Below are 14,774 nucleotides of genomic sequence, written 5' to 3' on the forward strand. Positions count from 1 at the left end.
TTGATATATATATATATATATGAAACATTGATGAAGCATGCGCAAGGGTTTGTTGAGTTTTAGCATATTATGCGTAACAAAAAATGAACACAATTTATATTTTTAATAACCAACAGTTCTCATTCAGAATATATGGTTTTCAACTTGTGTATATGTATTCTCATACATCACTTCGATTACCTGGTTCGGCTTTTTCACAAATAAATCCCGCAGTATGATTATTGCACGCTACGTCAAACCAGCCGTACGATGTGGGCGGTACAGTAGAACCTTTGAAACTCATTACAACACAGTCTTCGTTCCCGTTATTGTTGTTAGGTTGTCCCTTATTCCACATAGTGCTTGGAACCAAAACTTCGCTTCCATCACTCCACTCAAAATTCTCTGTGCTATTGATTCTTTTTGCACCAATGTAAAATGAGTACAAGCGTTCTAAAATGCACAGAACAGTTATTACGTGGTTCAAAATGTATCAGAAACTATGCCTTGCTTTTAAATAATGTTACTGGTAAATCGACTTGTCTTATTTTTCAATTTTTTTTAGTTTCATCTGCTTCCTGACAACAACTCACCTGTCATATTCATAAGAGAATTGACGAAGTTAAAGATTTCTGTAGTTTTAATATTAGATATATTGGATTGCAACGCGGAGCAACCCATATCCGCTTGTGCATACGCATTGACTGGGGTCATTTCGACAAAATATTGATATCCTTCAAAAGTATTCCAAGTTTTTGCCTCCGCAAAAGCAGTCAGACTGAATGCAACTAACAAAGCTAGAATGGCCATTTGAAGAACAGGTGATTCTAAGATTGTCATCTGATTACAAAAACTGTTTAAGTCAATTGCTAACAACAAATGTTTTTATATGTCGGCGCCACAACGTGTGTATGTCGGCAATTTATGCAAAAAATGAAAACAATTACAACTTAACGACATGTGTATTTAATTTTTTTTAAAGTTAGTATACCACATTTAAACAAGTATTTATCATACAAATTGTTAAATCAAGTGTGAGGCAGTCTTTTTAACAAATAAATAGATAAATAGCGACAGATCTCGTTCCCTTTTATTTAAACTCTTTGTCAAAAACATGCCTCTGTCAATACTAAAATCCCATATATCGTGTTCATCAGTATCAAGACCACATAATACATTTCTTATTGTGGATTGCAATTATAGCTGACTGGTCGCTATAGTCAGGAAATACGTGGTATTGGCAGTTAACTATTCTGGCTTGTGATGATAAACAATATACGCTCTATAAAGTTCACGAGGCGCTTATGTAAATAAAGTCAATTCTTATGCAAATTATCAGTCTTTCGTACTCCCGAGCAGTTTCAAGTTGCAATATTTTAAAACTAAGTTGAACAATAACAAATGATTTTTTTAATTTTCGCGTTCAGGAACCTAAACATACGTTTGAAGCATTAATAATTCTGCGAGTTGCAGTTACGCTATCGCGAATCTCAATTGCCAAATAATAAACAAGGTACAAACTTGTAGAAGTAGGCTAGTTTACATAAGTGTCAAAAAAATGGAAAGATATAATTTTTTGTTTCATAACCACTCGATAAATGCTAGATGAAACGACGGGACAAGGTGCCACAATATGATTAAGAGGCAACCACTGTTAGAAACAACTGTCGAGTGTTAAAAAGTGTTACATGTATACGATCGAATCGTGACTATAACGTTCGTTACTTACAGTAAGAGTAAGGCCTTCACAGGGCCTTAGGCTAAACAGCATTTAGTTGGTTTACACAGTCTACCGCCAGATGGGGGCACTTATCGCCGCAAGGTGGCGCAATATATTTTATATTGTTGCAGTACAGCTTCAAACAAAAGATTTATTAGATACTAAACAATACTCCTTTTGCATTTTTCAACTTACTTTGATTGTGCAATCGTGCCAGTACTGTTAATACAGAAGCGTTGGACGAACGCATTATTGTAACACCCCTTTCAATTACGGAACTACATGACTCATGTAGGACGGTAATTTTATTCATATATTTTTGTCCACTCAATTATCTTTTTTTAAAAAGCTCATTTCATCATTTTTTTCTAGCAAATTAATAACCGAAATGCCGACCAAAATAGCCAGATTTGAGAATTTCAATATTCATGTCAAATTACTACCTTCAATTGTTCCCTACAGACAGTATTTTCAGTGTCATGTCAATTACCTGTCTGCCTACAGTGACCTTCATAAATGTTTAATGTGCTTTATTTTTGTGGGACTGGGGGTCATTTCCCGACATGGGTTTTTTACGAACTTTGATATTGATGTCGCAGTTTACTCAGACACATTGTATATTTACAAAAGCTTATGTGTAGCACTGTCACTGCAAGACAGAATGCATCAATCAGGTTTTTTTCAAGGTTTGGTTTGGGTGACCGCTAAGTAGTTTTAAGAGACCGCAAGTGTTTCATTTAAATACCAAACAATAGCCATATTTAATTTTGGGAAACCGCTGGAGAAAACCGAAACGGTCCCCCAAAACACCTTAAAAAAACACTGTGCATCATATACATCTTTTCCAAATTATGCCATAAAATAAAGAAGAAGAAAATGTTCAATTTGATAATAACATGGATAAGGCCTACGGCAACTTAACTATTGATTTGCCATACAAAAAAAGGGCAAAGCATTTTTGTAATTTGACAAATAACCTCGCATAATTGTTGTAAGTTTAGACTCATATCATTATAAGTGTTTGAATTTCAATTATTCCACAAATTGTTTCACGCAAAATGTCGGTGGTTAACTATCGAGTTAAAAATCAAACAATGTTCAAAAATAGAAATCAAACGACATAGCACTGACACACCGCAATGTTTCTGGTAGAGCAAAACAAGACTATATGCAACTACTTTGGATAAATGCATTTTAAGCGGCGCGGGTTAGCTATTGTGATTGAGTACATCGTCAAACAGTTTAATGATTTCCTGCTCTTATGTGTTACAGATATAAATGTTTTCTGGGAACTGTATTATAGCGTTTCCCACCAACCGCATGGTATTGTGAGAAGCGTCAGCTTGCGGTTGTTAGTAACAGACAACAGACATGCAGCTCTATGGACGTTTCTTAGCATGCGCAAAATGACATTACGACTACTGTTGAAAAGTTTACTATGCGGAGACATTGCTCAGTGAAGGTATACGCTATGATATGTTATTAGGTTAAACATTTCGTTACTAAAAGCGATTACTGTTAGTCAAATTGGTTTTAGTACATCAAAAGCTGGTGAACAGATTAACTATAACAATAGGGCCGATGGTGTAGGCACGAATGCGATTGCAGACACTGATAACAATATAACAGTGACAACAGCCAGAACTACGATTGCAATCAATTTGACGAAACGACTAAAACAATTGGTTAATTTGATGGCAACCTATTTTTTGTATCAGCTCTATTGTTAGGTTTATGATGCTGAGTTTTGCCTTAACTTAACAGCAATTTAAATTAGGGTTTAGATTAGTATCAGTGATTTGGGGCAGTAGTAAATAATAATTGTGTTGTTAGAGCTATAGTTCAGTAATACATTTGTTTAACACTTAATCTATTCGCATAATGTTTTAGATCATGTTCAACCGCTTGATATGTGCCTTCGTTGCTTCATCTTGTACTTTGTATTTTCTGTCATTTCAACTTGACTCAAACAAGTTTGTGCCGAATAATGCCAAGGTAGGTTAAAAAAGATTTCAATGTTTCAAATGTAGTTTTGATTTATGCATTTCTTGCAACTACATGCAGCTCAAATCCAATATGATTTTTAACTAACAAGTTTTCTTCAATATGCGATGCGCTGACAAATTTACTTTTTTGTCGCACTGGCTTCAATTTCATATGTTAAACTCTGTGTAAGGTGTTGTGACAAGCTGTGGGCATGTTAATCTACATTTTGTTACAACTTATTTCGGTTTTTAAATATTTCCAACCAAAAGACAGTTAATTTGCCATGCGGTAAAGTTAGGTTTTATTGTCATTTGGTGTTTATAGTTTGTGTCTAAAACTAAACAAAATATGGGTCAAACACAATCTAACGACTATGTTTTTATAACAGACGAGCTTTATGTTTAACAGATTGAATTGCTGTACAAAAACATTCAGACGGCAGTAGCAGAAAGCAATAAATCACAACAAGTGTCTTCCTTATATCAGAAGAAAAAGTGCAACGCATCAGTTTCAAATTTCGTGTTTGTGAAAACTCACAAAACAGCAAGCACCACAATATTTTCCTTGTTTTACAATTACATCCTAAGACACAAATGGCATCATGTAAGTTGTGTTACCTTGATTTGATTTTGTTGGTACATTTTTTGATGTCAACAACTTGTTTGATTTAAATTGTTTGCCTTTACTGATTCTGAACAACAACAACATAAAAGCATAACCGTTTAAACAGCACCTTTTCAAACAGAAATTGGTTACACCTTTTCCCGACCCGTTTGTCGGAGGATATCCCGGCAAGTTTCGGTGCGATTTTAGAAATTCGATAAATGGCACAATGTCTCTATGGCATACCAGGTTTGATGCCGATGAAATGCGACGCTGTTACCCTCCAGAAACTAGGTTGGTCTCTATCAGTCTAAAATATACACATTTATTTCAAGCTTATGCAAACGAAAGTAATGTTTTTTTTGCATGTAAATGAGTGAATGGTCAAAATGTAGCCGATTATCACTATCATTTTTAGTGTGAGTTTAATTAAACAATGTTGGTGTTGATGAAGCCCAATGCTGTTATCACAGCAAGAATTGTCCGCAATTTAACAAACAACCGTCACAATTAGTTGAATCATTTAAAAAATTTGATATATTTACAATTTTTTTTGATTTTTTACAAAAGTTTTCTGTTTTGCGAAAAGTTAAGTCCAACACAACCACATATTCACCGGTGTTGTTTAAGGTTTGCATCATATACCTTATGATAAATAACTCGTACGTCCTTCAGATACGTTACAATTATTCGTGAACCGTGGGCGGCCTTTCAGTCTGGATACAATTATTACGCGAAAACCTTTGAAAACAAACCAAACTGTTTTGGAATGCCTATTGTATATGTCAACCGGGGACAAAACTTAACTGTCAACGAGTTTCTGATAAAATCCTCAAAGTTGCTCAATGATTCAGTGCCCTGGTATTTCAGGTAAATGTTTGTTTTTTTGAATCTTCCATCAACTGTAACTAAAATTTGATCGGTTTTCATTTTATACATTGTTTTCATCAGAGTTATTTATACTTCGTTTCTTTAAGAACCGTGCGTTTACTCCAAGGAGCTTCAATATAGTTATTCTAAATCTAAGGTTTATTATGTTGAAATCTGATTTATTTTAACAACTTAATAATGAAAATGTCTTTGTTTTTAAAAGTTATGTATTGTGTGATGATGTAATAGGTTCAGGAATTATCAATCACATGACCTTGGAATTGATGCAATGTTAACTGATAAGAAGGATATTCAAATACAAATTCAAAAGTTAGACAATGAATTGGATCTTGTCATGGTCAATGAATATATGGATGAGTCATTGGTGCTATTAAAGGTGCGTTTAGTGCATTAACTTAAACAGTTGCTACAAAAAACATGTTTGTCCAAGTGTTAATTATATTGCTTCGCCCTTAACTGCTACTGTGTTTGTAGATTTTAATTAACATTAACAATTTTTCTAAGGATATGATGTGCATGAGTTTAAGTGAGGTGAGAATCCCGAGGGGCACAAAGAAGCTTCATACAAGCGAGTTTCCATTTAGGTCGGACGAGGAAATGAATGCGTTCCAAACACTCAATAACATCGTAAGTTTTTTTACTGTTTGGTTTAATTGCTGACTAGGTTTTCCAACGTAGCAAATAATTTGAAGCAAATTACTCAAAAAACTGATTATAGTATTGTAATGGCACAATGAGCTGCAGTTCTAAACATGCAATCTAAAATCGTCACTACTTTAAATAATAGCTTATGGTTTATTTGCTTGATGACATGGTGCAGTCTGGTATTATACAATTCATACTTTATTTTCTGTGGCATTTTTATGAGCACAAACTGATTTTTGCATTTCAGGACATTGCACTTTACGAGCATTTCAATCAAACGTTATGGAAACGGATCGATGCCTACGGACGCAAAAAGTTTGCCGAGGACTTGCAGCAAATTCGTGGAATTTTCAGAATGGAACGTGAAACAAAAGGTGACGAAGACAAAGAGCACCAAAAGCAGCAGCCGGAAAATTCTGTTTGGAGTAAATGGCGAGCGATAAAACTTTACATGGAACAAAATTCTGGAGGGTGCTTTATTCCCTGACGAAATCTAACTGTTGCTAGGTTAAAGTATATCTTGCACCCTGCGCACCTTTTTATGTCTAGAAAAATACAATTTAGTCCGTGCAAAACAAGTGCAGATGGCACATAAGACGGCTAGCGAAATAAAGTTTCCCTGTTCAAAGGTTTACAGTTTTACAATTTGGCCTTTGCGTGTGTATTTACGACCCCAGTTTGGGCTGTTTAGTGGACTGTTAACACCCTTTAGGCTTTTAGGGCAACAACACAGTTTATCAGAGGAGAAACTTTAAAACAATACGTTAAGAAAATTCAACGCAACACGCACACTCTCACTACGGTCATGGACTGTTAAGTTTCAAGTACTTCCTCTCTGAATGGAACATTGTAACCGACAGAGAACCATGCCCAGTCTACGTTTGAGACAAATCAAAAATATTTGTTTTGCTGTTGCAACTGGATTTTCTGTTGGTATTAATTGTTTTTTACGTGTCTGAAACCTGGTCTAAATCACTTTATAGCACGAACAAGCGTTTGACTTTTGTTTAGGTGATTAAAGTAATATTGTATCGACCTCAGTGTATTTACTTATACTCATCGAAGCGTGCCATTTGCTTTTTTCTAGTACCGGCATTGTCTGCTTATAAACGCGCGTTTCTAACGTGACTCTAACATGGCACCCTGAATAATAAAGCCACCGCCACAATGTATCAGTTAAGATTCCAAACAGTTGTTGAAAGAGTGTAAACCGTTTCTATACATATAGTACAGCTGTACTCGCACAGAAACTGTCCTGAACCACGTGCACCAAACACATCCGGTTTTAGTTACAAACTGAAGCTTCCAGTTCACTTTTTGGTTGGGCATGCTATAACAGTAAACTCGTTTTGGTGTAATAAAAGAAATCAAACAAGTAGAATGAGAGATAGTTTGTTTGTTTTTGCTACCCGCAGTGGTATTTCCCAGAACAACGTATCTGCTTGAATAGGACAAAGTGTTCGATTTTACAAATGTGTAAATTTGCCCTTGTGATAAACTGAATAGATTCCATATGTTGTTGATCAATTCCAGTTTGGTCGAGAATTCGATCCTCAGAACTTATTGAAAACTGGTTGTCGCGATAAGTCAAATCTTGTCGTTAAATAATGTAGGACTTAAGCGCGAGTAAAAGATAAAACTTTGAGACGATTTGATTGCGTTAGAATGTGCCCTATCTCCCTAAACAAGATTTCCCTGATTGGTAAAAGGCTTTTTAATGTTTAATTGTTTAAGCCTCAAACGAATTTCAAAGCGAAAAAAATATGTATCAATTCGTGTAACTGTTTTGTAACCAACTTAACTGTAACCTGGTAAAATTAAATCTGTTTGTTGCTTTGTTACCTTATTCGCTATTCATCTCCGATTTGTTGCAAATAATATTACCTTTATTTATTTATTCACTATACCTACTTTGCGTTTACCAATTTTCTATGACAGTCTTCTGTTTTGACGTTTAATTTTTGTGTTCGAACGCAACCCGCCGCGCTGACTTGGCATTCCAGCGCGTTGCCCTAATTATGCACACCTTTCATTTGTTACATTTGTTAATTAACCTTTAAGGTAGCTGTTTTTCCCCTACACTGTTAAAAAAGTTCGTAAATTTTACTGTGTGCGGCCGCGTAAGATTTTTCAGTAAAATCGTTTTACGCATGCTGTTCCGTAAAAACAGCGTGGTTTCGTTGGTGCAGGAAAGCCAACCAATCACAATCGCGCAATTTCTTTTTTCTCTTTTGTCTGAGAGAGTTCTCTCAGAAGTTACGGGCAAAGTTGTCTCCGAATTGATGTAGTCTGCTTGATTAAAAGCAAAGTGTGAATTTACGTTTTTACGTCTATTGCATAATTTTGAATCCCAATTTTGTGCATAAGTAACAAATTAAGGTTTACAAGTTAAACTTGCAATCCAGTAGCTGTGTAAGACGTCAATACGGGTAAGTGGTATGTAAACAACTTGGCCAGCCTTACTCATACCGGTATTATGATGGTTATTGTGTTAAAGCAAGTTTTAGGAATATGGATAATGATTATAATTTTGTATGTTCTTTGGAGACATGTAAAATGTGTGTAAATAATGACTGTAATTCAAAATGGTGGTTTTGATGTGTTGAAATGTGTTATGCTAACTTCTGCAAAATTCCAAGGTTTCACTTATGTTGCAGGCATGCTTGTTGTTTTATCAAAATTTGGGTATGATTTACAAGTGGAAGTTATACATGCCATTTTTATTGTAGAATCCAAACTGTACTTTGTTGTTTACCCTAAATTGCCTCATTTTCCCCCCACAACATGGTGTACATAAAGTCAATAATCATCATGTCTACTTCAACATTATGAGGAACTTATGGCTTTGTCCTATGATGCCAAGGAAATTCCAGTGAGAATGTCAAATCGAAGCTTCCACATATACAAGTAATGATTATTTTCAAACTTAGAATACTTGTATGTTATTGGTAACCTTACACATTTGTTGCAGAGCTTTAAAGGCAATGGCAAAGCCATCAGTTGCTGCCACCATTCACAAAATAAAGTTGGAATGCAAAGTTCTTGGAAAACAAGTGCCACTGCGTGTTTCAATTTTGGAATTTCTGGGCAGTTACTTCAATGAAAATCAATCACAAATTTTAAAGTGCATTCAAGTATGTATATAATTTGTACATTTTGTATTTCGTATCTTTATATATCTACTTATTTTACAGGATGACTCACTGCTGCAGGACACAATTGAAAATGGTGACCCAAATCCTTTTATAATTGCTACAGGTATGATATGTTATAAATGGTATTGTGTGCTCAATTATTTAGTCTGATGATGTGTTGCTCTTTACAATTCCAGGCAATTCACCGGCATCAGCCAACAAGTTCTTACTAATTGTTGAAAGAAACCAGATTTATGAATGCTGTGACTATTTTACAGCTTTTGCTGGCCTCTTTTGCTCATTCTGGGTGTTTAACATAGAGTATCCTCGAAGTTCACAGGTATCTCTTGAATTTATCCAACGGTTAGTAAGATCTTGTTAATATATATATATGTGTGTGTATGTGGGTATAAATATATTTGACAAGGTTTAATTTTGAAACTTAAAACTCTATTTGGAAAACTGAACTTTACAAGTGTTTGGTTGTTGTAAAACAACAAACATTATCTTTTGTGCAGGTACTTTGCTGAAATCAATGGATCAGGGACTAAGGGGAAACGAAGGTGTGTAGGTGGAACGCACCCAAAAGTGCTGGCCCTTGGCAGGCTAATCTAGTCTGCTCAGAATAGTGCTGCTTGATTTTCACTGCATATTACTTGCTGTTGGTAAAATAAACATGTACTTGACAGTCATTGTGGTGCAGTATTTTACAGGTATTTTTACAGTAAAATTTACCAGGATATAAAACTGCTGCCAGTGGTTTAGCACGTAAATTTTACAGTGATTATGGCAGTACATTTTACTGAGATCGGACACGTATTTCTTACGGTGAAATTCACGTATTTTTATTGTTTTTACGTGAAAATACACGTAATTTTTTACTGTGAAAGTCGCAGTAGATTTTACGTGTTAAACATGTAAAAACTGCTGCCAGTGGTTTTCACAGTAAATTTTTTTAACAGTGTAGGGATGGCTCCCTAACGCGAGGGCTGTGTAATTGCCAGCAGTAAACTTGTTTGGTCGCCGTTTAAATAAGGTGCTGGTCTCTTGTGCAAACTTTTAGTACCGGTTGGTCTCGTTTTTATCGTGCTATTAAGTGCAACTTTAGTCCATTTTTTGTCTAAAAGTGTGCGTATTTTAGCCCGCTTTTACGACAAGCGCAAAAGCCAGATTTGTTTATTCGTCTTTGTGTTTGCAAAAACATTAAGGGTTGGGTGCGGTATATACATTGGTTTTACCGGCTAGCCGTTAGAGCAGCGTCCTAAACCTTAGGCACAGAAACAATAGAGTTACAGTAAGGTTTTTTTACTACGCGATTAAATGGCAGATATAGAAGCTGCTCTGATAGTTTTGGTTGGTAAACTGTTTGTTTTTTAAAAGTAATCCGGTAAATGCGATATATAGTTTAAACTCACTTAAACTGTCTAAAAAATGTCATGCGTTTAATCTACCATGCATACAACGCAAAATCGTTGTGGAAGATTTTTTTGAAAAAAACAAACTTTGCGTCAAGACTTTGTGAAATCTTTGTATACTTCCTGCGTCAAGACACGTCCTATTTTACACCCTCACGACTACTTCAAATCGCTCGAAATGATATTTCCGCTTTAGGTTTTGTGCTCGTTTTCCCAGATGGCAGTGCGTTAGTAAATTTTCAGACATATACATGTTTTGGTGTTTGCAGTTGCGAACTGCTGCAAGATTAAAAGTAGACGTTTAAAGAATATAGTTAAGCATGGAGCGCAAAGGCTTTTACTGAAAATTAAAGCAGGACAAGTATTATATTTAATTAGATTTAGATGTAGTGAAATTTGCTATGTTTGTGTAAGCAATCAGTGGTCTTGTATACCACTCAAATACGATATTATGGCCTGGAATCATTACCAGCAACTTCGTTCTTTGGTTTAGACTTATTATACTTCGTTTTCAGTAGCAGTGTTTAAGTCAGGTTAGATAGAATACATTTGCTACTTTTTTTAGTGACGCGCAATCGCCTTGTTGTTCAAAGTTTTCTCTTCGGGAAACACTTTAAGCTTTAATGAGCATAACTAACTAACTCCACTTATTTGTAAATATTTAGCTTAAAATCAAGATGAACCGGTTGAAAACGATGTATACGAATAGCAATGAGATGTATTTAAATTTATACTAAACAAACATATTGGTTGTTGTTGTATTTATTGTACATATTTAGGTTCAAGGTTAAGACTTAGATTGGTACATTTAGTGCTTACTTGTAGTTGTCATCATTATCTTCAGCCCTGAACAAGTACAACGTATCTTATCTACCAGTTTTCAGGTGCAGTTAACAATGCAAACCAATGTATTGTTCGTGTTGTACAAACGGAGATGGGCATTTGCAATAGGACTTGCTATTTTGCACTTCTTTGCAGGAATCTCATTTGCCAGTTACGGACAAATCAGCAATTTTTATGTCCAATTTTTCAACCGCTCGCACGCACAAGTAGATTGGATTACCAACGCAAGGAACATCAGCACCGTATTTATCACATTTCCTCTCACTTGGTTAATTTTCAAAAGGAGTTTGGGATTGAGAAATTTGGTTCTAATTAACTCAGGCTGCTGTACTTCCGGACTTCTACTTGTTGTTGCTTCTCTTACAAATGGTTCATTGTTTTCTTTAATATTCATTGGACAAATGTTGTGTGGACTTTCGGAAGCTCTTACTGTGGCTGTATGTCCAACATTTGCTGCACTCTGGTTCCCTGAAAGTCAAGTTGGAACTGCAATCGCATTTGCATTTTTTGGGGTGTATGTGGGCGATTGTACAGGATACGTTTTACCGCCCTATCTCTTACCAATAACTAACCGAACATTTGTGGTGGAGGAAAGACGCAGTTTGGAAGAGTTGACCATAGGTCAACACACACTGCAGTACATGTACGGCTCGTTTCTTGCCGTATCCGCAATTGTCACCCTTTTGTTTGCAATCTTTTTCACTGATAAGCCACCAACTGCACCAACTAAGGCACAAGATCTGAAAAATAACAAAGTCTTTGAAACTAGGACGATTGGGGAGTTTTTTCAACTGACCAAGAAACTTTTTACAAACATTTCTTATGTTTTAACCTGCATTGCAATTGGACTGGTTATGCAGCTAGTAATTTTGGAAAATCTGCTGCTCTCCGAGATTATAGCGAAAAGTCATATAACACATAAAACTGACCCTAATATAGTCAGTGGACGCATAATGGGTGTGTTTAGTGTCTTTGGTTTGGTAGGAGCGATGACGGTGGGAAAAATAATTGATCGTTTTAAAAGATACACTATTTTAGCAATAGGTGCAACGACATGTTTGCTTCTAACGACCATAGGAATTGCCCTAAGCGTCATTTACAAAAGCGTAGTTGGTCTATACATCACCAATGTTCTGTTCGGCTTCTTTAATGCATCTGAAGTTGTATTCTTGGAAATGGCATCACAATTGACATATCCAATTGATGAAACATTGGTCAACACTTGGTTGACAGGGATTCAAACCACAGTAGGTTTATTACTTGGAGTGTTTGGTAGACTTTTTTTCAGTCTTTGGGGAAGTCTAGGCCTGTTATCATTTCAGAGTGCTTGTATGGTGTTATGCATCCTACTTTCTTGCCTGATTTCACCCAGAAATCGCAGGTTGGAAGTCGATTCTGAAATAGAAAATCCACCCGGGGTTGACACTCCACTTATTACATCACGGTGATGTAATCATTTGTTATTTGCTCTGAGGTATATGTGTCGTTTTGTTTGTACAGTATATAAACAGGTACATTATTCCCCGTTTGTCTCTTGGTTGAAAGGTCTTTGAATGTATTTACTTAATGTCATATATGGTGGTTTTTTATCCTGGACTGAATCATTACGATATATGCTATTGTGCTTAATGTTTATTTACAAGCTGTTGCACGACTGGTGCTAATTTTTTGCTAGTTTTGATATTTCCTACAAATTATTTTAACATATGCAGCAATAAGTCAAACAGCAATACAAATAACTGTTTCATATGTCAATTTTGCGACTTATTTGTCATCAGTGTAAAATTCTTTTAATGTTGTTTTGAATGTTAATGGAGAAACAAAAACCCTGTCATTTTTTCAATAAATGTTTTTGTTACGCAACTTCTTTGTAAGCATTTGCATAAATAAAATCCAGTTGTCGCCAAAATCACCGTCGCAGTAAAAAAGTTAATAACAAAGAATAGAAAAGCAATTAAGAAATTAATTAAATGCAGAACTTATTAAAAACAAGTTGTCGGGTAAGTGAAATATTGTGGTTAAAGTATATGGTTCATACGTATTGGAAAGAGAAAGAACTTTCAAAAGACAAGGAAGTCTAATTGGTATTGTGTGTGAAAGAACAACTGTGATCAAGTATACTTCCATACAAATGCATAGAGACACGACAAGCAAGTTGCAAACAGCGCAAAAGTACTAAACTTACCATCCAAGTGCAGCCAATGATCGTCACCAATTGCATCGCGGAGATTAGATCATGTGACGAAAATAACAAAACTTTGCTGGCCGTGGGGTTTGATCCCACAAGGACAACTGTCCGTTGGAACGTTAAGTAAAACTCCCTAAACACTCAAAACCACTGACGTTCAACGACAATTTAATGACCCAATTATAATACGAATTCCCAATGATGGTACGAAATTACAAACGTTGGCAACGATGAGGATGGGAATCGAACCCACGCGTGCAGAGCACAATAGATTAGCAGTCCATCGCCTTAACCATTCGGCAACCTCGTCCTGACAAAGGACATTTTTCCCATAAAAAATGTGGTCAAGGCCATGGAGTGCTGATCCAAATATTTTTGTTGATTGTGATCATTTTCCTATCACCGAATCTTTTCCTATTCTGTTATCATTGTTGTACCGATTTCCACCTTTCATTTTATACATAATAAGTTTGGAAACGTTTGTTTAAGGAGCCGAAAAGTTAGAGATGCCATATACTCCAACTAGTACAAGCTGAAACAATCGAACAAAGATGTAGCGCCTGTCAACCAAAATTACATCAACGAGACTCTGACAAAGAAGAACCGCGAGAGGTTAAATAACTGTCTCCGGTTTGAGAGAGAGCACCAACTCCATCACATCTGGACTAGAAACTGACCGAAATTTTTGAAGGATATGACAACAGCAACACCATTTCCACCCACAGCAACAAAAACTTGGTAAGGCAGAAGATTGCTAACACTTGTACTAATTAACCCAAACACTTTTATCACTTTTCTTCCACATGAAATGCAACAAATGTACAAGAAAATCTCCACAATAACACATCATACTTTTGTACTATTTCACCTGTAGAATCACCAAATACACCCTGTTTGCTAGCAAACATTGATCACACCCATTCAAATTACTATAATACGCCCTAAGAAAACTCAGCAACAAAGATATGTTTATAATGCACACAAACATTCGAAGTCAGAGAAAAATCAAACCTGATCTAGAACAATTCCTGTCTGATATGGTCAGATCCAGTGACATTGTTTAATATCTAAGACTAGAAAAACCTTTAACTGCATAACCATTGCTACTGATATCATGGGACATAACTTTCATCATGCAGTTACTCAGGGCCGGAATAACACCATTAGAGGCCCTAAGCACTAAAACAATTTGGGGCCCCTTACGCCATTTTTAATTCGAAATATAAACGTAAAAACAAAATTCTTCATCGAGATTTCGATTTTAACACAATATACAGCAAGGGTAATAGACTATAAGCTTAGCTGATATTAAACTTGCAGATTTGTTTTAGAATGTCAAAAATACTTCAAAACTCAATTAAAAACGCCTA

At 35.7% G+C, this 14,774-nt stretch overlaps 3 protein-coding genes across 5 annotated transcripts; all 3 read left to right on the forward strand.

The window, feature by feature from the left end:
• The first annotated feature begins 3,029 nt into the window (after positions 1-3,029).
• On the forward strand, positions 3,030-7,205 carry LOC145224808 (galactosylceramide sulfotransferase-like). Of its 2 annotated transcripts, XM_080091391.1 has the most exons (8): positions 3,032-3,161; positions 3,590-3,694; positions 4,094-4,288; positions 4,431-4,582; positions 4,964-5,158; positions 5,408-5,555; positions 5,684-5,806; positions 6,072-7,205. In XM_080091391.1, the coding sequence occupies exons 1-8, from the start codon at positions 3,138-3,140 to the stop codon at positions 6,309-6,311; spliced, it is 1,182 nt and encodes a 393-aa protein (XP_079947517.1). In that variant the 5' UTR covers positions 3,032-3,137; the 3' UTR covers positions 6,312-7,205. The 2 variants fall into 2 exon arrangements, with proteins under 2 accessions (XP_079947518.1, XP_079947517.1); XM_080091392.1 differs by lacking the exon at positions 4,964-5,158 and having other exon boundaries at positions 3,030-3,161.
• A 1,399-nt stretch (positions 7,206-8,604) lies between these two features.
• Positions 8,605-9,650, forward strand: LOC145224809 (uncharacterized). Of its 2 annotated transcripts, none has more exons than XM_080091393.1 (5): positions 8,605-8,731; positions 8,796-8,958; positions 9,019-9,082; positions 9,156-9,321; positions 9,477-9,650. In XM_080091393.1, exons 1-5 carry the CDS (start codon positions 8,664-8,666, stop codon positions 9,571-9,573), a joined length of 558 nt encoding a protein of 185 aa, XP_079947519.1. In that variant the 5' UTR covers positions 8,605-8,663; the 3' UTR covers positions 9,574-9,650. The 2 variants fall into 2 exon arrangements, with proteins under 2 accessions (XP_079947519.1, XP_079947520.1); XM_080091394.1 differs by having other exon boundaries at positions 9,156-9,320; positions 9,471-9,650.
• Positions 9,651-11,156: 1,506 nt separating this feature from the next.
• Positions 11,157-13,128, forward strand: LOC145223961 (putative MFS-type transporter C09D4.1). The gene has a single exon (XM_080090375.1). The coding sequence runs from the start codon at positions 11,270-11,272 to the stop codon at positions 12,662-12,664; it is 1,395 nt and encodes a 464-aa protein (XP_079946501.1). The 5' UTR covers positions 11,157-11,269; the 3' UTR covers positions 12,665-13,128.
• Positions 13,129-14,774: the final 1,646 nt, after the last annotated feature.

This window comes from Phallusia mammillata, chromosome 4, assembly GCF_965637545.1.
Source record: "Phallusia mammillata chromosome 4, kaPhaMamm4.hap1.1, whole genome shotgun sequence".
NCBI lineage: Eukaryota > Metazoa > Chordata > Ascidiacea > Phlebobranchia > Ascidiidae > Phallusia > Phallusia mammillata.

Bases quoted from the DNA above. Each gene is read 5' to 3' on its own strand.
- LOC145224808 (XM_080091391.1), top strand. From the start codon at position 3,138: ATGCGGAGACATTGCTCAGTGAAG. The intron at 3,162-3,589 runs GTATACGCTATG...ATAATGTTTTAG, and splicing joins GGAGACATTGCTCAGTGAAG to ATCATGTTCAACCGCTTGAT. The intron at 5,807-6,071 runs GTAAGTTTTTTT...TTTGCATTTCAG, and splicing joins TCCAAACACTCAATAACATC to GACATTGCACTTTACGAGCA.
- LOC145224809 (XM_080091393.1), top strand. From the start codon at position 8,664: ATGGCTTTGTCCTATGATGCCAAGGAAATTCCAGTGAGAATGTCAAAT. The intron at 8,959-9,018 runs GTATGTATATAA...CTTATTTTACAG, and splicing joins AAATTTTAAAGTGCATTCAA to GATGACTCACTGCTGCAGGA. The intron at 9,322-9,476 runs GTTAGTAAGATC...TCTTTTGTGCAG, and splicing joins TCTCTTGAATTTATCCAACG to GTACTTTGCTGAAATCAATG.
- LOC145223961 (XM_080090375.1), top strand. From the start codon at position 11,270: ATGCAAACCAATGTATTGTTCGTGTTGTACAAACGGAGATGGGCATTT.